Source organism: Kogia breviceps, chromosome 10 (genome assembly GCF_026419965.1).
Source record: "Kogia breviceps isolate mKogBre1 chromosome 10, mKogBre1 haplotype 1, whole genome shotgun sequence".
In the NCBI taxonomy this organism is placed as follows: domain Eukaryota; kingdom Metazoa; phylum Chordata; class Mammalia; order Artiodactyla; family Physeteridae; genus Kogia; species Kogia breviceps.
In genome coordinates this window covers 16,750,416-16,777,235 of record NC_081319.1, presented here as the reverse complement: position 1 = coordinate 16,777,235, position 26,820 = coordinate 16,750,416, and the positions used below count along the sequence as shown (strand labels likewise).

Sequence of the window (26,820 nt, the reverse complement as noted above, 5' to 3'; positions counted from 1 at the left end):
CTGCTTACTGGGGGTCGGGAGGGGGGGGCTGTTTCCTTTTACACCCAGGAAGCTCCTGAGGAGGTTATGAGGCAACAACCTGTCTTGCATATTTTTTACTTGCAGATTTCTTTTTAAGTACTGCACGCTAATCCACAGCATCTATTTCTCATATCGTATTTAATTTTCCTCCTTCTGTGGACATTTAAATTGTTGTTAACATTTTTTTTTCTTTCACAGACAACAGTGAATATCCTTCTTATACTACTAAGAAAGCATTTTGATGTAAATCTCACAGTTTATAAATTCTTAAGGGCAAAAGGCTGTGCTTTAATCAGATTCATCTTTTCACAGATCTTAATCATGATGTCTGAGTTTACTTTACACATTGTCTTATTGAGAAATGTTTTTGTCTTGCCTCAGATATTTTTTACTCATTTGTACTTTAGAACATTGGATACCATAGCTGATGGTTCATTTTAATCAGCTCATGAGACAAAAATCCGCGGATTCCTTGCCTTATCCTGAGAGACTGATTCAAGACAGCTGGGCAGGAAGCCAATTCTGATACTTTGGTTTGAAAACCTCTAACACAGAAAGAAGACCTCAAAACAAACTCCTCATCCTTCTATTAAGCTTTACTTAAAGATAATTCTCAGGATAAGTCATTTCCATGTACACTCCATGCTCTGCCATGGCAGCAGTATCTAGACAGTAACTTCTGATGTCCTGATACAGAAAATTGTGGGACTTGCTGGTATTTCTAAACACCAAGATCATCTATAAATCACAAACAGCTGTGCACAGGGTCTATTTCAGCCTAGGAAACACAGGATTTTCAAGGAAGAGCCAAGAAAAGAATCTGTAGTAGATGCTGATAGGAAGGCACTCAAAGGTTTTCTATATCAAGTTTCGTGGCTGAAAAGCTTCCTGGGATTTTTCTGCTGTTGGAGAAGTGACTCTTTTATTAAGTGACAAGTGACCTCACATTTGTACAAGAAAAAAAAAAATCCAGATCAATATGTTTAATTAAGGTACTTTTTCCCTTAAAAATTACAACATCATGACTAAACTCTGTTTTCATGTTAGTCTTACTCAAATTCTCAAAAACATGTCATAAATAAGAATGAGCCTGAAGGTATTCCAGGATGTCATGCATGTTTTACTCATAAAAATGTGAAGGTATCTAAGAGTCAAGTTTTTCTTTCATCTGTATAGAAAGGCTTTAAAACAACTAAGACACTCAGATGGGAATATGCTATCTGAGAAGAGGGAGAAAACAATATTTTTGATGCAATCTTTTTCTCTTGAAAATACCATTTAGTTTCAAGGAAAATAATTGAAATCGAACACTTAAGGATGCAGAAACCTGAAATTCTTTACATATGACCATTTTGGGAAATTGTTCTGAACCAGTAAAGGAAAGAAGGCTACTTTTTCTTTTTGACCTCCCTTTTAAGCCCAAGAAAAAACAGTGGGTGTCTCCTTTCAGAATGGCGTTTTCTGTGTCAGTTTTCACCTTGAGCAATAAGCAAGTCTACACATGGGGTCAATGAAAATGATAAACAGAATGAAATTTCAAGTATTAAGAAAAATTAGCGCTCATCTTCTCATTCCTGCAATATCTGAGATGGGAGAAAAGTTGAAGTTGCTTCTAAGTTCGGAGCGTTGAGGGCTTCCTTCCTCACGTAGAGCGATAACCTCATTCTGTGTATTATTTCACTTATTTATCATGCACGAGAGGCAGGCATATCCCACCTCCGTTTTACGGGAGAGGAAAAGGGATTTAGAGCGCTCAGGCACTTCGGTCAAAAGCCCCAAGCAAGCGGGAGGCAGATTCAGGCATTACAGGCTTTCGGATTCCAAAGCACACCCTCGACATCTTTCCCCCAATGCTCCTCTACCATCCCTTGCTTAAATTACAATTTAAGTGTACCTACCGAGCCTGGACGCTCAGCTCACAGCTCGCATCATTTCCTTCCACCAGCTTGTTGCTTAGATCCGGAAGCTCTTCCCCCAGGCAAGCCACCGTCTACTCCAAGTCCCTTCCAGTTGCCGAGGAGCATTCCGCTGTCCCCACTTCTCTCCTGAGCAGCTGGGGCTCATCTACCTTCACAACACCTGTAGCCAATAGCTGCCTTTTCGACAACACAGGCTGTCAGCAGAAAGCTCTCCACAGAACTTAAGTCTCTGGCTAGAAGTATGGGTACGTGCCGTTTTAAAGAAAACTCTCTTTGAAGGTACTGAACGACCTTTCAGTGAAAGGTGAATGTCCCTGAACATAAGTGAAATGTGTTCAATTAGCATTACATTGGAAAATATACCTAGCGCTTACTCTCCCCCTTGCCTTTTCTTTAAACTGAAATCTTGGCCTAGATTTATCGTTTTCTCTCTCTTTGAGATCGTTTCATTAGTACATAATGAATCTCCCAAGCTACGGCAAGAGGCAACTAGAATTTTTTCCCCCCCATTCTGCATTCCTTAGCATCTCCTCTTACAGAAGCAGGAAAACCCAAGGAAAGAATGGCTTTCTTTCCTACAGAAAGTAGTCAGGTGTTGCAAATTTAGACAAACGTGCTTAATTTCTCAAGTAAGAAATCATGGTAGCAGTAGCCAAAGAAATCTCCTTTGGCACTTCCAGGGCCAGCAGGACTTTGTCACTCACGGGCAGTGGTCCTGGCAGATGAAGGTAACCCGCTCTAGGTAAGAATACTAAACGAAGTAGTGTTCTCAAAATGCGGCTTCAGGACACTCTTCCCGTGGTTTCCTTTTTTCTTCTTTATTGGAGTATAATTGCTTTACAGTGTTGTGTTAGTTTCTGCTGTACAACACAGTGAATCAACTATACATATACATATGTTCCCATATCCCCTCCCTCTTGCGTCTCCCTCCCACCCTTCCAGGTGTTCACAGAGCACCGAGCTGATCTCCCTGTGCTATGCGGCTGCTTCCTACTAGCTATCTATTTTACATTTGGTAGTGTGTATATGTCCATGCCACTCTCTCACTTCGTCCCAGCTTACCCTTCCCCCTCCCCGTGTCCTCAAGTCCATTCTCTACATCTGCGTCTTTATTCCTGTCCTGCCCCTAGGTTCTTCAGAACCATTTTTTTTTTTTTATTCCATATATATGTGTTAGCATACGGTATTTGTTTTCTCTTTCTGACTTATTTCACTGTGTATGACAGTCCCATGATTTCCTTTCCCTCAACACATTCCCCTCTCCCAAGCCTTTCTAAGAACTCTCAGCCCCTCATGTTCTTCAGTCTAACATCTAGAACCTTCTCTGTAGCCAAATGAGCTCTACCAGGCCAAGGGACCCTGCTTTCAACTTAATTACCATAATTCATGAGGAACAAGTATGAGGTCATGAATAGGCCTTATTGATCAAGGCAGAAGCAGTAAAGCTTTTAGTCTGAGAGTTAACATCTTTCTGAATAACATCCTCTGAATAGTATTACTGGCTTTGATTGTGGCAACATTTTGAGCTATCCGCCATTTGGATCTTGTTTTGAGAGACGAAGGATTGCAAGCAGCAGAGGCTGAGTGCCTGACATGTGGCCAGTATTTTGCTAAAAGCTCTATAAACATTACCTTAGCTCTCACAACTACTTGAGCATATATTCTACAATATCGTTCTCATCCTCAAATTACTCTGTAGTCCTTTCCTTTGCTTTATAACTTGCATGTAACCTCCTGGAGATGAGACATCTTGTCCCGAGACCAGTATCTGAAACTCTGGAAGAATTGATGAACTACCCTTTGAGGTTTAATACTGTCATCCTGTGTATTTTACAAGTAACCCTTGAAGAATAATTGAGCAATTAAAACCCAATAATTAGGTCAGCGCCAGGAGCCGGCCATTCCCGGAACTCTCCCCTGCGATCGCGGCGGAGGCCGAACAGCCAAACAGAAGAGTTTAATAAACAGCAGGCGGAGGGGCTGGAGGCGACGGCCGGGCCCAAGCGAGCAGGAGTTCGGTGGCCTCACCTGTCTTCATTCACCAGCGGCGACCGGCGACAGCGGGCAGTGCGTCAGGCAGAGAGAGCCGCCGCCAGCCCAAGCAACAGCAGGAGAGACAACCTGACATAGGGAAGTGGGCACCGCTATACAGAGAGAGAACTACAAAGCATCCTCAGTGCAGTAGGACCCCTAATCCAAAGTCCCTATACTTTTATCAGAGTGCACAACAGAGGAACATAGCTCAAGAAACTAATCACAGCCAAGTGCCTATACTTTGTTCCACTGGCTGCGGATTTTATGGAAACCCTCGTACAAATGGCATGTGTTCAATAGGTTATAAAGAACATCTTCAGAGACAGAATAGTAGTAAAGGCAGAATAAGCCCACCTGCACCTTCTGTCAGTAGTCTGAGTCTTTACCAGTTCGGGGCACAGATGGCAGTGTCCCAGAAGCTCAGTCGGCGTTAGACTCTACATCTTCATCAATGCAGCCAAGCCCTGTATCAAATCAGTCACTCTTATCAGAATCTGTAGCATCTTCCCAAGTGGACAGCACATCTGTGAACAAAGTAATACCTGAAAAAGAAGACCTGCAAGCTTCAGGATCAGAAACCACACAGCAGCCAACTGAAGAGCAAAGTAAGGCTCTTGAAAAACCAAAACAAAAAAAGAATCGCTGTTTCACGTGCAGGAGGAAAGTGGGACTTACTGGGTTTGAATGCTGGTGTGGAAACGTTTACTGTGGTGTACACCGTTACTCAGATGTACACAATTGCTCTTATAATTACAAAGCTGATGCTGCTGAGAAAATCAGAAAAGAAAATCCAGTAGTTGTTGGTGAAAAGCTCCAGAAGATTGGAACTCCTGCTGGAATACAAAACCCTTTGACCATCTGCAAACTAAAAATTGACTTGAGGTTTCTCTTCCTAGTCACTGGGAATGTAGAGCAATGTATCTTGCATAGACCTTTTAATCATGCATGTCATCAGAATAGATTTTATTTGTTTTGAAAATGACTCTGAACATTTATTTACATTGCAGTTTCTGTGGTTGAAAAGCCTTAAATAAACTTTACAAGTATTATCCTTTTAAGAGCATTTTAATTTTAGTTGAGTGCAGAGGGCTTTTATGACAAACGTGGAGAAATGTTGGAGGGCTGTGATTTTTCCAATATTAAACATGCATGCGTTAATCTTGCAGTTTATTTTCTCATTGTGTATGTATAGATAGCTTTTCTCTGCAGCACTATTTCTCTTCTCATTGTGTATGTATATATAGCTTTTCTCTGCAGCATGATTTCTCTTTTGATAATGCCCTTTAGGGTACAACTAGTTATCAGTAACCGAATGTTTCTTAATCATTATGGCTGCTTCCGTTTTTCATTAACAAAGGTTATACATATGTTAGCATATAGTTTCTTTGCACCCACTATTTATGTCTGAATCATTTGTCACAGGAGAGTGTGTGCTGATGAGATTCTAAGTTTGTGTGGTTTTAAATTTTTTTGAGCGAGGGAAGGAAGAGCTGTATGCATTTCATTTCTGACTGCAGCTTTCTTTCAGATTACGTTCATTGGTCTGTGTGTATACAATATGAAGAATGATCTGAAGTAACTGTGCTGTTTGTTTATCCACCGTTCTTTGATTAAATAAAAAGGAAAACCTTGTAAAAACAAAACAAAAAAAACCCAATCATATTATTATTAACTTATTAGACTTTCTGATTGAGTACCCATTAGCCAAACTATGGTAAAAAGCTTTCTATGGTTAGATCATGTCCTCTTACCGTGACAATCCTCCAAGGCAGGTCCTTCCTTCCATTAGTGTCTTTTTAGAGATAAGCATTGTGTCTTAGAAAGATTAACCTGCTTGTCCAAGATCACACAGTTATTTAGGGACATGGCTAGGGTTCCAACCCACATCTATGACTGGGAACAAATGCTCTTAACCACTATGCTATACTGTTTCATCCCAATTTGGTCAACTTTCCCAACACAGATGATCTACTGCTTATCATTATTTCAAACACATTTTAAAATACCTCTTAGTCTCCTAATCATCATATCTTAATATCTTCAGGGGTCGCACAGGAGGAAAAATTAAGCAAGCACGATAGGTGAGGGTTAAGACAAAATGGTGATTAATTCCCTGATTTCACTCAACAATTAGGTACTGAACAGATAAATATGAGCTACGCACAATGAGTGTACTTACTGTGCCACAGCTTATGATCCCAATGAGCATTTCCATATGTGATCTTGAAATTTAGTCTTGGAAGGGCAGCCATTCTTGTCTTGATGCTTTGGAAAGGCCAATACACCAATCACACTGGAAGGACCCTTCACTTTCTCATTAGCCAGTCTCGATAGACATTTCACATCAGCATTGTCATTTATATTAGTCTGTCCCATTTTACTGTCCGATGGTAAAATAATTCTAATTTGCTGTTCTTATCATTTGTCTCTGCTTTTTTCTGAGTTTTCCCAGGTAACACCCAATTATGCAGGATCTCATTCTTTCTCTTCCCCACCGTATTAATGACCAAGGTAGAATCATCAGGCTATAAAATAATTTCAGCAGGCAGAATAAGAGTAAAGAATAAGAATGAAGGCTGACAAATAACAAAAGAACCCTCTCTTACAACTTTAATTCTGTATCAGGGCATTTATTCTGCATGCAAGTTCACCTATATGTAAAGCAAGACATGTTAAATTAGGGCACAGGATTCAAATAAAAATAACAGCAGAAACACCTAACCATTTAAATGAATCATAGTCCTCTCTGTTTACATATTTTCTTCAAAAGAATGGTACAACTTACTAATTGCTAAATTTGTAATAGCTGCTGGGGTGATTTTACCTCCAATATTTACTGAAGTGATTCCAAATGGTAATGAGTATCAGCACAATTTTCATTTTTAAAAAGGGTAAAATACTTCAGAAAAAAATGAACCCCATTAAGATTAATTTTAAATTTAAAAATGATGGAGTTATAAGAACATGAAACGACAGGGGGGATTTTAATTGAAAAATAAGAACTTGTAACATTCTAATCATTTTTCTTTAATTGAATTACACTGTTAGGTTTTCACTGAAAATGGTAATATTAATGAAAATCAACAGACCATCTTCAATTTTTTAAAAAAATGTGTGGAGAAAATTAAACATAATACCTAAAAATTATTTTTAAAAAACAAATATTTTTATAATTTTTACTTAAAGAATACTTACACTTGGTCAATTTTAGCTTGGATAGCCTTCCATGTAAGAATTAGAGAATATCAAAATTTATGATAGCCAAAAGAGGTCTTCCCAGGTGTTCAGTTCTCCAATTTGAATTATGATCAGTAATAGAGGGCAGAACAAATTATACTACAAATTGACATTAGAGATGCTTATTCTGAATCTCTAAATCTAATGGATCTGATTTTGAAAGGGATTAAAAACCTCTTCGTGCCTCAGACTCAGGGGTTACAGCCAGATTACCAGGGTTAGACTCCCGTTTTACTATGCCCTTGCTAGAATGACCTAGTACAATGTCCTTAATCTTCCTGACCCTTAGTTTCCTCATCTGTAGAATGGGCTTGATAATAGTACCTAACTAAGAAGACTGTTGTAAAGATGAATTCAGCAAAGGTACAGTGCTTAACTCAGAGCCTGGCACATGGAGAGTGAAGATATGTTAATAGGATCAGTATGACATTACTATGAAAAATTAATCCGATACTAGAATCACTTTACCCTCTCTTCTAGGAACTCCTGGAATCATATACCTTTCTTCTCAGTGGAATGAGATCAAAGGAGAGCTCTACAACAAAGCCACCTTCGAACGATGTCTTCTGTCTTCCAGTGTCATACAGTTACCTACTGATGGGAAGAAGAATGCTAAGAGCATGGTTCTAAGCACTCACACATCATCATGTTTCCTAACGCCCAGCCCTCTAAGTGGGTAGCACCAATAACCTCCATTTTCATAAAAGAGGAAACTTCAGGGCAGAGGAGTTTAGTAGTTACTGAAGATCTGACAGCTCTATGAGGATAATACCACCACAGTCCCATTCTGCAGACAGGGAAACGGAGACTTAGCTTAGTTAAAGAACTAGTACAAGATCGCAGGGTCACTAACTGGTGAGGATGCAATTCAGATCAAGGCAGTATGACTCACTGCTGACCTGACTGTGCCGCGTCAAACAGCCCTGGCTTCGGGGGAGAGGACATCAGGGCTGGTTCTGGTGGTATAATCTGTTTCTGCATATTCCCCAGCTCTTTGCCCTTTCTTAGGGTACACTAATGCACCTAGTACAACTAGACTTAAATTTACAGTCACCCCCACACACATACCCCTGCACACACACGAACACACATACGAACACACAAACACACACACAACTTCATACTGTGGTACAACCTCTACACAGATTTTTCTCACTTAATTCTCCTACTTCTAAATATATCATTGAATTTTCATGTTAGAAAATGATTATTATTTTAGCTCTAATTTTCCCTACATCAACAGTAACTTTTAACACTCTTTACTAATCGAAAACTAATCCTTTTCTAGTATACATTTTCAAACATTTAGAATATATTGTACCGCAAGGATTGTTTAGAAGCAAGTCTCTAACACTGACACCAAGGAGAAAGTCAATGAAAGAGTTGATAAGTTGCTATTAATCTTAAGAAGATATTTGTCAGAAAAGTGGGAGTAGCCACACTAACTGAAGAAGAAGCCAGAAGAAACTAGATACCGTAATTCTATAAAGTAAATTTTCTGCTTCTCTTTCCTCCCATCTCCCCAGAGCTGAAATCCCTTCAGTAGACAGGGCATTGTCTCAAACTGCTGATTTTACTCAGTCAGTAGCGTATAAAAAATAAAAGATGGAAAGACTAAAAGTAGGCTGAAGAATATAAGAAATGACGGCATCGGCATAACTATTATGGTGCCCGCTTATTTCCCCCGTAAAATGTTCTTTTTGACCATACCACAATTCATCATGCATGCGCATTTGATTTTTACAAATTTTATTAGAATAATAAAAAATAATACATACAGATAACCATAGGATACACACACAGGAATTTAAAGGTAAATTTTATACTTTTCAATATGAAACAAAGTACATATCTCATGGAGATATATTTCTAGAAACACCATGAAACAATAGAGTAATTGCCTTGAAAATGAAAAGTATAGGAACATATTATAGGAATTACCAAATAATAAAAAGGTACAACTCCATTACATGTAGCATAAAATACAGGTATTGGAGAAAGTGTTTCTCCACTTTTGGACCCGAAATAACAATGGTCATATGAAATCTACTCGTCATTCAGAATTTTTCGAGATATATACAGTATATACAGACCTTGAAGAGAAAAGTTATAAATATTTTTCTTCTTTGTGTATAATGACTTTATCTTAAATGTGATCTCTAAATGTAACACTCTATGGTAATATCAGGATTTTGCTAATATGTATTCTCTTTTGATATCTGTTGCTTTCAAATTCAGATATCTTTGCAAAGAACAAGTTCCAGCAAAATGTGAAATGGACAGGAAAGAGGTAAAAAATTGATTTTGCAATGTGTAACACTCAATCTGCTGATTTTCATATATTTTTTACATACTGCTATGAAGTCATGTCTTCGACAATCCTTTGAACACCATGTATTGAGAGACTGAGTCATACATATCAAAGTCAGCAGCATGGCCATGGTTCTATTACAAATTTAGCTCAGGAACTAAAAAGCCTGCCAGACTCACTCTCATAAACGGTTGGATTTCATTAAAACCATCTCCACCATCCAAAAAAGAGAGGGTCCATTGATGGAATCAGAGATTGGAAATGAAGGATCACGTAAATTTTGTTTAATATTTGGGTTAAGATTCAGATTGTTCCTTATTTTCTCCACGTTTTAATAAAACCTGAAAGCTTGTTCTTAGGTGTGAAGGAAAACAATCCCTTTTTACTTTATTTCACTTTTTAAACCTTTTGAGAGAGGATAAAATGTGATCGTTCCGGTTTTCTAATATCATGCAATGAAAAAGAAAGCATTACCCAGAATGGAGCGCAAACTTTAAAAATGTGGCTGGTCCTCAGGACTTCAATATGATTAAATAAATTCATACTAATATTTTGCACAGGCCTAGTGCATTAGGGCTAACAAAGCACTTTCACATTTCCTTCTTTACCTTTTAGCAAGTAATTCATGGGGGAGAGGCAGATAAGATGGGTATTATTATCTCCACATTTTAAGGGTGAGTGCTTGAGAAGTGGAGAGCAGTGATTTGTAAAGAATCTCACAACCACGCAGCAGTATATCCGGACAAAACAGCACTCTTCCAAAGTCTACTGCAGCATCTCCAACAACATTCTTTTGAATTACATGCACCCTCTGCCCAGCAGGGTAATTTTTTACATGTATCTTTCACCCTTGAGTATTTCCAATGAGCGTTTCCAAATAACACTAATGACGCCTTCCAAACAGTGCTGTTACAATGGGAGCAAAGCACTTGGAGTAAATGAGTTTTTCTACATTAAAAAAAAACCAAAACAAAACCCACAAAGGTATGTGTCTGCATGTGGGTGTGTATACATGGAAGCATGTGAGTCTTTATCCACAGGGAGTGCTTAAAATCATAAGAATGTCTCTATCAAACATCGGATGTGTGTAATATGTAAATTCCTTTGGTGTATCAAGTAAATATTAAGGCATTTCAGATTCCCTTAAAAGGATTTACTGGTTTTTTTTTTATTATATTCATATTTTACCTATGTAGAAAGTTAAAAATACAGAGTTGGAAAAAAACATGCATAATCACTGCATTTCATGAAAGCACTTTTTTTGTAACCAATGAACTTTCCAATAAATAATAATAAGAAAAAGTGACTATCACCACAGGGTGTTTACAATAAAGAACAGAACTGTAGAGATATAACCTGACACAGGGTGGGCACTGGAGATGGCTGATGTACAACCTCTTGCATCCATATCTGTCAAAGATGATAAACAGCTCATTAATAAGGACTGTATCAATTTAAGTAACTAACTTACTACCACAGGTTAACATTAGCCGTCGTGTTATTTAACAATGTAGCATATATTATTTGCCAAGAGTATCTATCAACACTCTTATATACTTAAGTTTTCTTAAAGGATTCTGGGCTTTGTTCATCCAGTATTATTTAACTTTAACTGAAAGTGGAAAAACAACTTAATCATTTTGAAAACAATTATACTCTATTACAGACAATTTTGAGATAATTCAATGGTTTAATTAAAGAAAACTTCATTGGAGAAGGGTTAGGAAATATGTTTGTTTCTCTTCTGTACATTTTTAGATAAGTTATTATGTATAATATAAAATATCACCTTAAAAAAGCAATCAGTAAAAGCTCCATTTTCCTATAGTTGGCCTTTGCACCAATCTATGCAAACGCAACAAGAAGGCAGATGTCAGAGGGAAAGGCTACTCTCGACTCAGCATCCCTCAAATGCTAAAATCTGTCTGTTCCTGCAAAAGCACAGAACCTATTCCTTTTAACAGTTCCACTTTGGCCATATTGTAATTTTACCTCTGAACCTTGAGCTATCTTAGGAACAAGATAGCAGGTCTTAATTAAAAACCTAAATAATAATAATAATAATAAGCTTAAATTAATTCCTGGTTTTGCTCTATTGAAGCACATACAGTTTTTTAAATGTCTGTAGTCCTAAATGGTTTTTACATATTTTTATGTTGCAGAACTCAGTTCTGAGATAAATATTTCCCATTTTCTTCATTTAGTTACTTATTTGTTTTGGTCTAAGTATTGCAGTCTTTATGATTTCATGAAGAGATAAAATTCCTCCAAGTTTCCACATCTCCCTTTCTCTTTACTTGTTAATGATGTCCCTCATTTTGTTTTCCAAGATTACAGATAAGGGTTTTAATCTTGAATGCCCAAGATTATAGATTAGGCCAACCTCAATGAAAAGAAACAGGAAGCAAAGTAATTTAGGTTACTAAGAACCACAGAATAGCATGGCTTCTGCAGTACTTAAATTGAGGCCACAAAACTCCACCCTAGAGATTTAAAAGATAAAATTTCTTTTAACACTGTCACTGGTAACATACCTATGAAAAGTCTGTTTCCCTGAACTCTTAAAGTACAATTTCTATAATACAATAGGCTTCATTTGGATTTTGAAAAGAAAAGCAAGTATGAAACTCCACTGAAATCAGAAACTAAGAATTTTTTTTTTTATAGGGTCTTTTGGTTTGGCCAAGTGGGTTCTGACCTTAATTTAACAAGGCTAAATTTTCTACTTGGTAAAGAACTGATAAGATTCATCTATAATTTCTCAGAGGCAAACAACTGGAATATTAAAGATCTTAAAAACACTTTGTGGCTTCAACATTGCCCCTGAGAAATGCTTAAGGAATTCTGTTTTATAGCAATCCAAAGGCAAATTTATGCATAGCTCAGAATGAGAAAAAATATTAAATTAATAAAATTTGCTAAATATTTCTCAATGTTTTTTCTGTTATTCTGTTCTTATCATTCTTATTTTGCACCACTCGTGAGGAATTCCTCCTGCCCTCATCTCTCATATTCCAAGACCTGCTGCCATTCAGATGAAAGAAACGGTAGGAAAAAAAAAGAGTGGAGAGGGAGGCACTGATTGACTCTCTCTCGGGGGCTCATAACTGATGCCACAAATTAAGGAGATGTTGATTTCGACCAACTTACTGGTTATTCTTGGAATCCTGATCTGTTCGCTACTGGTCCCATCCCCGCCATCCGTTGTGGCCTTAACTTCAATAATGTAGTCCTCTTTAACGGGCAGCAAAAGTTCAGCTGAAGTTTTGTTTGTGTTTAGCACTTGCACATTATTTTGACTAATAGTCCTATAGAAAACCTAAAATGCATGAACAAACACATTGAGTTTTTTTATAGTGCCCTCTTTTATTTTTTTCATAAACTTATTACTCTGATGTTACTTCATTTATATTGTTTGTTTTCCATACCCACTAAAATATAGGCTGCATTCGTAGCTCTGTCACTTTAGACTAGGGATCAGTACATGGTAGAATCATCAGGTGCTCAAAATGAAGAAGGTGGGGAAGAGAAAACTTCTATGAGAAGCTCAGCTGCTTGGGGATTTGTGAGGATGGAGAGATGGGGGCAAGGTCCTACTGTATACATCTTGAACAGGAGACCAGAGAATCAGAGCCAATGCTATTAGCTGTTTTTTAAGTAGTATATGGGTGAGCATCAGAAATAGGAAACTAACATAATGAACAACTTACCAACATTTGGTCTAAAATTCCCACTTGAGCAGAATTATGTCACTTAAATTTATATTTAAGAAATCAGATGTTTTGGAAAAATGCCCTTTTCATAAACAGCTTGACATCTGTATGTCTAAAGTAGTTTATAAAGATCTCAACATTTAGAAAAACTGTTCAAATCTAGCTTCCTTTGAAAAGTACTGCCAGAAGTAGGAAAGGAAAGCATTGCAAATGCTACAACTTACTTTATATCCTGTTACTTCTGATTCATTCTCCATGGCTTTCACTTGCTCCCAATTAAGTAACACTTTCGTGTCTGTAGCATTCCAAACAACATTTCCTGGTGGCTGACTGGGAGCTTGAAATGCAAAATTAAAGTAGATTTGAGCATGGGGTGATATTTTACATAGAACAGATAAATGACCGTCATAGGAGGCAAGCCAAAGGAGAGCAGAATCTCTTTGGTAACACGTAGTGTATAGGAAGAATCAGAGAAAATAACAGAGTAGCTAAATTTCCTTTTACAAAGGCATTTCCGTAACATCGTGAGACAATTTGTTTTACCATATTCGTCATATACTTTAGGGCATTTCTCACTTGTTGCTATGGTCTCCTGGAAAACTTGTTGATAGTGGAGATAAAGAAATTCTTTTATCCACCACTAGAGGGATGCTTGTGATGGGCTAGGAAAGGCAGGCAGTGTGTCCTGTTTGACACATCCAGAGGCTGAGAGAAACTGCCAAGTGAACAGATTAAAGTTGCAGGAAATGAAGTGTGGATGACTTTGAAAGCCAGCCATGTATGATGCGATGAGCAAAATGGGAGGCAATCAAAAATAAGGATTACTTAGATTTATTCCCAAGAAGTAGTAGCTACACACATGAAAAACTGCAGCACAGAGTCTATACTTTACCTTCGTTTTCCAAGGTTAAATCAATTTTTGAGAAAAAAAAGGCAAAACAATGCAACGTTAATGAGAGCTCCATGAGATAATGAATGGAACTCTCTGAGGTTTAAAAAGTTGGATTCATAATTTAGCTCCCTCTCATGGACACTAGATGCCGGGGGGAAGGCGGTCTGACAGCATTTGTCAAGAGCAACATAGGACACTGAAAATGCAGTTTGTTGTCAATCACAAAGCAACAAACATCATATTATCCATTTGGCAACAACATCACAATTGCCCAAAACAGTGTTGAAATATGTTGTACTCGTGGATTTAGCCACAGAATGTGATTTGGTTAACTGAATTTGTCATGGGAAAATGATATAAAAGATTGGCTATGCTGAGAAATTTCTCAACATCACTGACTCATGCCATGAGGGAGAGGCGGCTGGACTTACGGATGGGAAGAGTGCTCAGATACATTCATGTGACTAATGACGCCAAACAAGATTGTATTCCCTGCAGATATTTTGGCTTATTGTCTGCTCTTTAACACAATTCTACATTGCCTTTAAAATTTGTGATCTGGTATTAACAATGAGTTTAGGTCAGCTCAGAGCACTCTGAAGCTGCAAAGCTTAGATAACAAAACTTATATATGGCAGTGACTTAGGGCTGAAATACTAATGACTGTGTTTTGCGGGGCTCCATCCAAATGCTACGAATGCACGATTGTTAGAACAGTTGCCCAAAGTCTGTGATTTCCTGTGGCCTGGCGGCACCATAAAAGGACAGGTTCCATTTGAGGCAGCTCAGATAACATGCTTCAGCATGGTGTGTCCTGCCAAGAGATGTGTACTTGTAGATTATAGAAAACTTGAGTGATTTTGGTTGAATCGCTTATTCCAACACTAGTCTTGCAAAAAACTTAACTGCAAGTTTAAAACTTGGGCTTATTTTGTATGAGTCCCAAGACAGATGAGAGTTCAGCCTGAATTGAGTATTTTCTGAATGGACAAAAAGGAAAAAAAAACAGGAAATGGGAAAGGGGAGAAAAATAAAAGCTTCGTTCTGGGTCTGATTACTCTTATTTTCCATATCGGTGTTTCCAAGCATCGGATAGTCTCGTCCTGTTTTCATCATTTTTGCTATTTTTTAAAAAATGAACTTGACTTAAACATCAAATTAAGCCTTGTCCTAAACACTAACATTCACACAGTCATGAGCCTTGGTATGCTAGTTACATTCCTATGGTACTCTATATAATAAATGAAGCATTATTAAATTTTCAAAAAGATTTGTGGACTATTCTAAAATCATTTTTTATCGCTACTGGTAAGAATAACATCTTCTGGAAAATCCTAGATCAGATAAACTTTCCTTCCAAATTTAAAATCCTCTTATTGTTAGCAAATGATGCCTATTAAAACCTATAATATGTTAGGCAAGGTAGAATGTGGTTTTATGTAATAAAATTTACTTAATCCTCACTACACTGCATTATAATAAAGCCCGTTTTGCTACATGGGTAATCTGGACCCAGAAAGTTTAAAAAGAAGATTGTACATTCATGTTCATAACAGCATCATTCACAGCAGACAAAAGGTTGAATCAACCCAAGTGTCCATCAACAGGTGAATAATCAAAATGTGGTATATCCATACAAAGGAATACTATTCAGCCTTAAATAGGAAGGAAATTCTGACACATGCAACAACCTGGATGAACCTTGAGGAAATTATGCAAAGTGAAATAAGCCAGTCACAAAAAAGACAAATTCTGTAGGATTCCACATATACAAGGTAGCCAGAGTAGTCAATCCATAGCGACAGAACGGAGAATGGTGGTTGCCAGGGGTGGGGGAGGGGACAATGGGAGATGCTGTTTCATGGGTACAGAGTTTCAGTTTTGTAAAGTGAAAAGAGTTCTGGAGATAGGCTGCACAATAACCAAGCCCAGCACTAAGGAACTGTACCTTTAAAAATAGGTAAGATGGAAATTTTATGTCATGTATTTTTTTCACATTTTTAATGTATTTTTATCACAATTAAAAATTAAAAGCAAAGAACTTGCTAAGAGGCACAGCTGGTAAGAGGTATGATGTGGATTCAAACCAGTTCCGGTTAATTCCAAAGTCTATGCTTCCCCTATTACGTTGTGGTAACTATCTGTGACTTTATTTAACTCTTGAACCATTGACAAATGATTTATCAATGACATAAAAATGAATATTAAACATGTTCATCTCAAAATACACTCAATTTTCACTTTCCTAGGACTGCTTCTCCTGACTTCTGAGACTAAACATACAACGGGGCCTCTTTTCATATACCAGGTTCCCTTTCTTCATCATCTTCAGCAAAGGTACATTTTATATTTAATTGTGGTTTTATGTTTATTATCCAATTTTCCTACTAACTCATAAGTTCCTTGCAGAGAAAATGTCCTATATGGTCTCCGACACTGATAGGCCCATATGCTAGTTTTTATTCACTAGCCTAATGTCTTGTTAAACGTAGATATCAAATTAGATTTTGTATGTAACTGACTGCTATTTTAATGCAAGAAACACAACCCAAGGATTAAGAAAACACTTCTCTAGTGTTATCATACAATAAGTTTGATCTACTCCCTATGTGTCCCTAAGGAATGATTCATGCAATGACAAAGTAACGCTGAATGGGGAAAGATTGAGAGCAAGTATCAGTAGCAATTCACCATGGTGTCAGGGGGGTAACATTTGGCTGGTCACAGTTCTCAAATGTGGCACATCAGAATTTAGAATGAATTTGCTAGGTCCATGGTTTTGAAAGTCCTCCAAGACACATCCCAATAAATGCATAAATTTCACAAAGACAAAACTGGGACATTAACACTGACCATCAGCTTGAGAGCTTGAATATGGCTGATCATATTAAGACTAAGACGATAAGGAACAAAACACAAAGAAAGAACAGAATAAGAAAGACAGTAAAACAACTAGTGTATTCATTCAATACTTAAATGATTTATTTACTAAATATTTATGTTTAAAGTGTTAAGGGAAAATGCATAAAGAGGTGACAAGATCTCGAGTAGATTTTGAAAGATGAATGTGAGTTTCACATGTAGAGGTTGAGGGGTGATATCCAAGGCACAGAGGCAGGAACTATCAGAGTGTCATAGGGAGCTCAGTTCTGACGGGTTACAGGTAGGGATGACGGGAAGGAATTGCAAAGGCAGTTGGAGACACAGGTAGAAGCCATATGCTAAAGAGCCTAGAAGGCCAAAGGAACTAGAAAAGGAATTTTTGGGGGGCAGGCAATTGGCAGGGCACTGAAGAAGGATCAGATCTGTGATGCCATCAGGTCTGTGCTTTCATAGATCTTTGTGGGGACAGAGGGAGAAGAAGGAGAATCTTGGAAGCTCTGTAGGGAGTGCACTACAGCGCTTTGTATAAAAGATAATAAAGCTCCATATGCAAGTGATGGCAGTAGAGTTGGAGGATGGAACAGACCTAGAATTTGTGAACAGGTCATGATGATGGAGGTCATATGGGTGGTGGTAATAAGAAGGAAGGCTAATTCCAGCTCGGCAGCCCGGGTGAATAACACACACCTTGGGCAACAAAGTTTCTATCCGGAATTCCCTTTCAGTCACTACATAATAAGCATTTTGCATGTGTCAGGGATTCTCTTGAGTACAGTGAGCACAGAGATAAAGATGTTCTCTGACTTCTAATCATGGACCAGATTAGTGGTTCCCAGAGACCAGTACTTGTACAAATACGATGGTTTTAGGTGGATAACATTTTTAATTGTAAATATCTACATATTTTCATGTTAGGGGAAAAAACCCTATCGTATGCAAGTCCTGATTCATAGATGTAATTCTTTTGGATCAGGCCAATATTGGTACGTCAGTGGTAATCTTACTTTATACACAATACATAGATTAAAATTAGGTTCTAAATAATGACACAGAAAATAGGGTGTTACACAAACATAAATAACTCAGGTGCCTTCAGTAGCATACAGATGTCTGGTAAACACCCCCCAAAACACAGTCATAATTCAAACTGACTCTGACGTGAGGATATATTTACAGTAAATAATTCATCTTAAACTAAGTGATCAAGAACAGAGTATCACTCTATTAATAACAGTCATCAACCCTCTGGTTAGCTCATTGCAAAACTTATGTCTAGGTACACATTTTTAGCAAATCATTTATGTTTATTTTTGCTATTCATTGTAGTTTTAACTTGTAAACTTTTCTCTAAGTAACTGCTTTGCTTTCATTTTTATAGGAAGAAAATTAAAACTACTATCGTGTAAGGAGAGTGTTAGTTGTGTTCTGTGTATAGCAATGATACAAAGCCTTTTAAAATAAATATTTTAAGTATTAAAGTAAATACATTAGGGAAATAATAATCCAGGTTGTTGAGTATGTGGCTAAAATCTTGCAAGGATCATTCAGTGACTGGAGATTGTAAAACACTGGGCAAATTATGAATAAAGTAAAGTTTGATTATTGTATGATCCAAACTTCCCTTTAGTATCTTCATCCCTACTTTTGGTTTCCATCCTTACCAACCTTTAGTTACCTCATAATAAGCCTTAAATGCCCTTCTTTTCTATCTTACTAACGTCAAACTTGAAATATTAATTCTTTCCTTTCACAAATTCTCTATAAAAACGATTTACCCTTGTGCACCAACAAACAGCAAGCTTGTGCCACCACAGAGGACAAGATCTACCTAACATACTTAAGGCTTAATGTACTAGAAGCAATGTGGCCACTTACAACTCACCTGTATTGATTTTAGTCCCTTAAACCTAGAAGAAGCCACAGAGTCTCAACTGCAAAAGAAGGAAAACAGCTGGTAGAGCTGTTGCTGGATTAAAAAACACAAGATAGTCAAATGTTTATAACTGTAAAGCTTCACACCAGAGGTTGCAACCTGAAACTTCAGCTAGATTCAGCTTGCACATATGTTTTGTCTAACCCAAATACTGTATTTTAATTTTGTTTAGTTACCAACATTTAAAACTTGGGAGCTTTCATTTAAGTTCCAGATTTCTGGTTTCTTGTGCAAAACTAGCTGATCAGGAACACTGGTCCTACACCGATGGATAGAAAGAATGGGATGGAGCACGAAGAGACGGCCCCGCATACCCACCACTGCTCATTTAAACCTGCCTGGCCATTGAAGGCGCTTGACGTTATTATTCCTCTTTTTGAATAAAGAGTCACTTGGGGTAGTTTTTACATATTTTGAGGATATTTTATTGACATATTTATATAAGTAATCTATCTGGATGGAATAAATTACCTTGTTATTTCTGTAAAGGCTTGAGGTCGTAGATGCTGAAGGAAGGGATATGAAGGAGGAAGGTGCACACAGTAAAGGCAGATGAAAGAGCAACTCGGGGGCCCCTAGGGATCTCTCAGGACCTGTGATTTATTCTTAGACCCTCTGGAAACATTTTTAAATGATCCTTATTACTGGCTGGCAGGATTGACTGTATTATTGTTTGAAAATACTTTGGGGTAGATTATTTGGGGTGTATTATTATTTAGTCTTCGCAAGTCTTCTGTCCTTCATCCTCCATGGAAAGATTATGCTTCCCTGCCTCACCCTCATCGACATTCAGCTTGGCCATGGGACTTGTGGTCCCATGTCTTTAGGAAGACATACTTCCCCTTCTCACTGGCATCTCACAGACATCAGGTTTTGTTATATGGCTTGTTTCAGCCAGTGGAATGTAAGCAAAAGTGAAATGACAGCTTTAAAAGCAATTGAAGAGCACGGTTCACCATTTTCCCTTTGCCATGAGACCAGCATGGCCCAGAGAGTGGCTGCTTCTTCAGTCAGGGTCCTGAAGTGAAGATGCAATTGATCAGATCTGAATTGCACCTGTGATGGACACGTAGTATGAGTGAGAAAGAAACACTTGTAGTTTAAAGCCTCTAGGTTTGGGAGTTTGGGATACTCTACCCATACTAGCCCAATCTGACTAATACAGCTATTAAACAGTAGCCTAAGCTTCAATGTAACACAATGAATTTTTGGAAAGGCATTGAGTCACATACTGAAGTGGAAATGGGCAGGAGAGAGTTGACAGCATGTCCTTCAGGACTTCCAGTTTCACTTTTCATGTTCTATGACGTTGGAAGCCCAACCCAGAAGGCTGGCTGAGTTCCACACCTTATGAGAATTAACTTGATATATGGTCTACATTTTGAAATTTTTTGTAAATCATATCTCAGCTTTTATATCCTGTAGATTTTTCCTCTGTCAACTCAAATTCTAGTGTGTTGACAGTACACTAAAATAGAAAAAAATGATTAAAAACTAATTTAATTCTAGTAGAAAAGTGGCATATCACTATATTTATAGCACACCACTAACTGACAGGCTGTAACATTATTTCAATAATTTCAAATGGTATGTGACAAGAATAATAGTATGTCGAAGGCTTTTGTTATTATTATCATTCTTTTAGCACCTATCCTGACATCCTCCATGTATTTGATTATCAGACTCCTCAATAACAGCCCTATAGATTTTACTAAATCTACAGCCACTTGACTGCAAATAGGTGATTACTGCAAGGGTGTTGACTGGATGAAGCTGGGAATATAAGACATGTCTACCAATATGAAAATGGCTAAATTGTGGTGCATTATCACAATGGAATGTTATATATACGCTAACATATTTATGAAAATTATTAATGACCTGGGGAAAATTCTGATACCAGGTAACTAAATATATGGCATAACCTCCACTGTCTAAGAGAAACATTTTGTAGAACATAAGTCTGGAAAGAAAGATCAACAATACTAACAATGGTCTTTCTGAGGGATAGGATTATGGGTGATTATTTTCTTCTATTTTCCCCTAATTTTCAGCAATGAATACATTTTCCTTTACATATAAAAAGTAGAGGTTTGTTAAAATAAACAATATTACTGTCCAGAATTTTCAGTAGTGATATCTTCACAGTGCTGATAGTGAAGTTGGCATTGACTTTCAAAATACGGAATTTTAAGAAAATATATTTGCTGTGACTTAATTATGTAAAACTCAACAGATTTCTTGACTACCTGATGGTAATAAGCTGACTTACATGATAAGTGGTAGCTTGAAGGTACACTTTCCACTTGGACTTCACTTGAGTTAAACATCAGCATTTGTCATGAAACGGCTTAAATATTTCACAATGTGCAGAAAACAAGTCACCAAAAGCCACTGTTTCCCAAATAATGAGATATATTTGTCTTGACATCACTGAAGTTATTATAGATTAATTTATCATAAGAGATTGACTCAATTTTAAAAAACAAGACAAAAACATGTGCTTCTTAACTCATCTAAAACTCAGAGAAGCCATTACTTGGGGTCTAATCTAGAATGTCAGGGAAGAAAGCATTTCTGCATTTTAAATGAATGGGAGTTCCTGTGACCAAAATCTCTCCTTCTTCGGATAATAACAACATGAAAATTTGTAACCTATAATCAGAACATTTACAAGCTTCTAGAGAATTCATGGGCAAGGTGAACAGATTTTCAAAAAAGTACCGAAGCTCCTACAAACTAAAGTTCGTAAGATTTATACATTTGGCCAAAGTAAGTATTTGTTTCTATACTAGCTGAAACTTCCTAATTGGATTCGGATTAAATTCAATATTATGTTGCTATCTTGCTTCAGAGCTTACTAAATCTGAGATCACTTTCCTGAAGTCCACAGACAGGAAAAGAAAACCCTTCTAAAGCTGAAGAATGTGCATTATTAGTAAACAGTGTATTCTAATGTTGTATGTGTGATTTGTGGCATATCATACACAAACATGAGTGGCTGACATGTATCTGTGGTATGTGACACACAGAAAAGCCAACAAATAACATTTAGTCACCTAGGGAGGAATTAATTCCCTTTTAGTCTTCCCATTAGTTTCAAGAGGAAGCTGGATTTGGGGGCTGCGAGCTCTTTCATATCCCTTCAGTGCTAACATCACAAACAAAGAGGAAGCAGGTTCAGTTGTCTGAATAGGCAAGGCCACGTTGCTAATATTTAAAATGGAGAACAGCTTACTTTTTCATTATATTTACTATTATTGGCATTGTGAATTGTTTAATTATTACTTTGTTAACATCTACTTATGGCAATGATACTGGTTTTCATACTCAGGAAATTAGTTTCCACTTTCTTTAGGTTTATATAAGTAAAACTGGTACGTTCGTTTTTAGGAAAAAACACTAGGTACACATTAGCAGAGAAGGCCCACAGAAATGGCAAAAACTGAGAAGGCAGATCACCATCTAAAATTTGGGAAACCTTGCACTGATATGTATCCTGACTCTTAACTTAGACTGGATGATTATATAATGAAATTGTACCTTTGAAAACGTGAAAACTTCTACATTAGGTGTTTGAGGCAGGAATATTCATTTTATCAAAAACCTCTGAAATATTGACTCACATTCTTTTGGGGCTTGTTTTATTCACATTTCCTGAGGACACACTTAATTGGTTTCCTTCAATTCAGGCAATTAATTGTGGCTCAACCTACATGGATGAACATTCCATTTGGAAATGCAAACACTCAAGTGAAAAACTGATTTCACCATTTAATACCACTATTTTCTCAAGTAGATACTCATGTATAATCATGGGTGAAGGCATTAAAAAATAGGATTCCCTTGTTGTAGGGGAGATTCTGGGCATGTGATGCAGGCCAGGCCAATCAAGGGTTTCTACCTACTTGCCACAAAAACTGGCTCTAGAAGAGCTAAGACCCCTCCTTGGCTCTGAGTGGAGGGATTAGGAAGGAGCTGGCCCTTTTCCCAGCACGTTTAGTTGACAGGAATAGGCTTTGAGGTGCTTAATGGCAATACTGTTACTCTGAAGAGGGGACCTGGTGAGAATGATGCCACCATGGAACAGAGCCTAGAGATGAAGAGAGTCTCGTTTGTTTAATAAATACTTACAGGGCACCAACTGTGAGTTACTGAGACACTGAAAATAGAGCTCTGGGGAGAGAGTAATGAGGGAAACAGGCAAAATCTCTGGCCTGAAGGAGTCTGGCCTTCAGTCAAAGCAGGCTGGTGAGACAACAATAAAATAGTTACGAACGTGCTATAGCATGGGTGGTGGCTCTAAGTGCGACGCCCAAGAATAAAGCAGCAAAGGAGACAGGGAATGTCGGGAAATGAGGGGCTGTACTTTTACATATGGCGGTCAGGCGGCACTGAGGTTACATGTGAGCGTGGGGGAGAGTCCCACTTGGGCATCTGGAGGAACAGCCTTCGGGGGAGAGGGAGCAGCAAATGCAGAGCCCCTGAAAAGAAGGTGGAAGGAGCGGGTGGAAAATAGTAGGAAATGAGTCTAAGTAGCATTTCGGGATGGACTGTAAAGGCCTTGTTGGGCATTTTAAGGATTTAGCATTTATCTGGAGTGGGATGGGAAGTGATTGGAAGGTTCTGAGCAGAGAAGCCACATCTCACTACCACTCTGGCCTAAGGGAGACAAAGGCAGACGGGCTGAATGATAAAGGGCCGCTGCCCTGAGCCATGTGAGGGTTGTACCAGCTTGTGCCAGGGCGACTGCCGTGAATGCCTTAAGAGGTGGCAGATTCTTGTAGAAAGCAGATTCTGGACCAGGGCTAGGCTATAAGAGAAACAGAAGAGTTGAGGATGACCCCAACATTTTTTGTGGCTGAGCAACTTCAATTATGGGATTGAATTTACCAAGATGGGGAATATTGATATTGTAGAAGGGCCAGGTTCTAAATGGGGTGGATGATTTAAAGAACTTAGTTTTAGAAATAATCGATTTGAGACGTTAGGTGATTATTGAGGATGTTGAGTGCTAAATTTATCCATACTGAAAGCCACAATTACCGCTTGACTTTCCAGTCATACAAAGCAGAATATTTGCCCTCCACATTCTTTCTTGCAATCTCCGAACATAAACTTCTCAGTATGTTTCCTTTTAGAAGCCGTTCCATTTCGTCATTTATATGCTATCTGCAATTTTTCCTCATCAGTGCCTTTAGATAAAAGATGTTCTTAAGAGTTAGCTCTCCTTGGGTTGCAAGTAACAAAAATCCATCTTTGATTACTTAAAGAGGCTAATTAGTGTTTAACTCAGAAATGCTTTAAAAAAACACAAGTATTTGGATATCAAAAATTAAGTGTTCAATGGAAGCTACAGTACTTATAACCTGAGAATCCTTGTATTATTTACATTAATCAAAAATGTCACCCAAGATCTGTATGGATGTAAAGCCTCGCATACAGAATTCCATGATTACAAGTACATGAAACTTGCACATTTTAAGTAAGATAGTGAAGGACTCCAGTAAGTGTTCTGAATTCACCATGTTCAGTAACAGGAAGTACCTGGGATTAATAATAGTACTTCAGGCTGGCCTGCTTCTTTAGATTTCATTCATCCATCTAGCTACCCATTAAACATTTAATGAGTGGCCCCCAGTACCAGGCTGGGCACTGGGGCTGGGTGAACAGACACAGAAGGGCTCTTTCCCCATAAAGTTTACAATCCAGAGGGGAAGAGAGATAGCAAGCAAAGACTCGAAGATGTTATCTTCGTTCGTTATGCCTGAAGCATGACAATAATTCTCTTCATAGTGATAATCACAAAAGCCTTACTAAGATTCGTAACTAGGATTTGAAGCTAATGCCATGTCAACCGTTAGTATGACTATTAAGAGCTGCCAGTAAAACAATATTAGAAATAGTTTTAGAAGATTGTCTTACTTGTATTTTGGTACACTAGAAAAATTATGAATGTAAAATTTAAAACTTAACGATGGTTTTTATACACAATCTTAGAATAATTAGGGATTTTAATTATCTCTATGAATTTCCCACTCAAAGTAGGAAAACTTTCTTTAATAACACCTACAGCCCCACATGCAGACTCCAGTTAAATTGGGGCGATAGGCATGTATCATTTGCAGCGGGGATTTTGTTCAATTACTGGAATTCCCATGAGACTCCAGGTCCATGAGCACAAAAGTCCTGTCTATCTTTGATCATCTTACCTGCTTCCTAAACACAGAGTAAAATCCCAATAAATACTGGTGTTATATATGACATGAACATTCTAATTATATGGTTGAAAGAGAGGCTAGCACAGTGGTTAAGACTATGTCTGGATTTGTATGGCTCTCTTGCTCCTTACTCTGTGATCTCAGGAAAGTTATATAACCTCTATGTGGTTCCGCATCGTCTCTAAAGTGAGACTACTAATAGCTTCCAAGTCACGGTGTTGCTGTGAGAATTAAGAATCAATACGTGAAACATACTTAGAACAGAGACTGGAAATTGCTCTGTAAGTGTTAGTCATAAAAATCATAATCACCATCGTTACTGTAACCTGCAAATTCCTACTTTAGATTGGGTATTTATAGGCTATCTTTAAATTTTAAAGGGTTTTGCTTTTTTAAATTCTATTTCACTCACTGTACATTACCATGAAATTCCTATCGATTTATAATCAATCTCTTCCTTCTGTCTAACCAATTCACTAAGCTCTTCACTGATTCCATGATGATGTCACACAGTCTTTTACAATCATAATTTCTTAGCGAGTAATCACATCAATTATTAAGTCAGAGGAAAGAGCCAGATAAACTTGTTTGCATGCTTCAGTGCAATCAGAATTTTTGATTGATGCTGTGCTTTGAACATATAATAATGATGTGTGTATATATATATATATATATATTTTTTTTTTTTGCTGTACGCGGGCCTCTCACTGTTGTGGCCTCTCCCGTTGCGGAGCACAGGCTCCAGACGTGCAGGCTCAGCAGCCATGGGTCACAGGCCCAGCCGCTCCGCGGCATGTGGGATCTTCCCAGACAGGGGCACAAACCCGTGTCCCCTGCATCGGCTGGTGGACACTCAAACCACTGCGCCACCAGGGAAGCCCATGTGTTTTATATATATTTTAACTTACCCATAAATAACACTAGCAATAAAATTAGATTTTATACTATTGTTCTTAGCAATTTTAGCCAGCCAAGGTATGTTCTCACGAAAGAATTATATATGGAAATAGAAATGCATTAATGAAATTGGCAGTCAAGCAAAATAACTGACTCATTCCCATATAGGGCCAGTGATAAAACATTTTTACTGGGTTAATTAATTTTGAAAATAAATTAAGAAGCAAAATTGTTTTACTGCACCATTATTTTAAAATTAAAGTTAATCCTGTCATGCCCACATTCCTCATCTTTCAAAAAGAAGTAAAAATGACACCTACCTCATGTGGTAGGTATGAAGTTTAGGTGTGGGAATAGATGTAAAGCGTGTGAACATAAAATTTGCTCAACTGCTATTGGCTAGGATGATGATGACAAGAGTAATTCAAATGGTTGCATTGTGAGAAAGTAGCAATACAATACAATAACTAAATATACACTGGTGCTATCAGTCTCATGGAAATATATGTGAAAGACTACAAATTGCAAATCACTGATTTTTCTGTAGCCTAATTTCAAGCCAGGTTAATGTATAGCTCATCATTGGTGCTTGTGAATGTACCTGTGAATACACAGCTAACAAAGACTCAGCTTTGAAGGCAACACTGACTGACACCTCTGGTCAGATTTTTAAAGACATCAATATATTCATGTGAACCAACATCTTTGGCTGGTAACCTTTTATTGTACATTGCCCTCTTTTGAATAACAAAAAGAAAA

The 26,820-nt window shown here is 37.7% G+C and overlaps 1 protein-coding gene across 2 annotated transcripts in view; it reads right to left on the bottom strand.

Annotated features, from left to right (window-relative positions):
• Window positions 1–8,928: 8,928 nt before the first annotated feature.
• The window catches only part of CNTN3 (contactin 3), a 245,037-nt gene continuing 227,145 nt past the window's right edge, over window positions 8,929–26,820 (bottom strand). For both annotated transcript variants that reach the window (XM_059075925.2, XM_059075926.2), the window contains 3 exons: window positions 13,460–13,572; window positions 12,673–12,841; window positions 8,929–10,932 (listed from right to left, as the gene is read on the bottom strand). In XM_059075925.2, coding sequence (XP_058931908.1) covers window positions 10,832–10,932; window positions 12,673–12,841; window positions 13,460–13,572 — 383 coding nt within the window. In that variant the 3' untranslated portion in view covers window positions 8,929–10,831. The remainder of the gene's footprint in view (window positions 10,933–12,672; window positions 12,842–13,459; window positions 13,573–26,820) is intronic.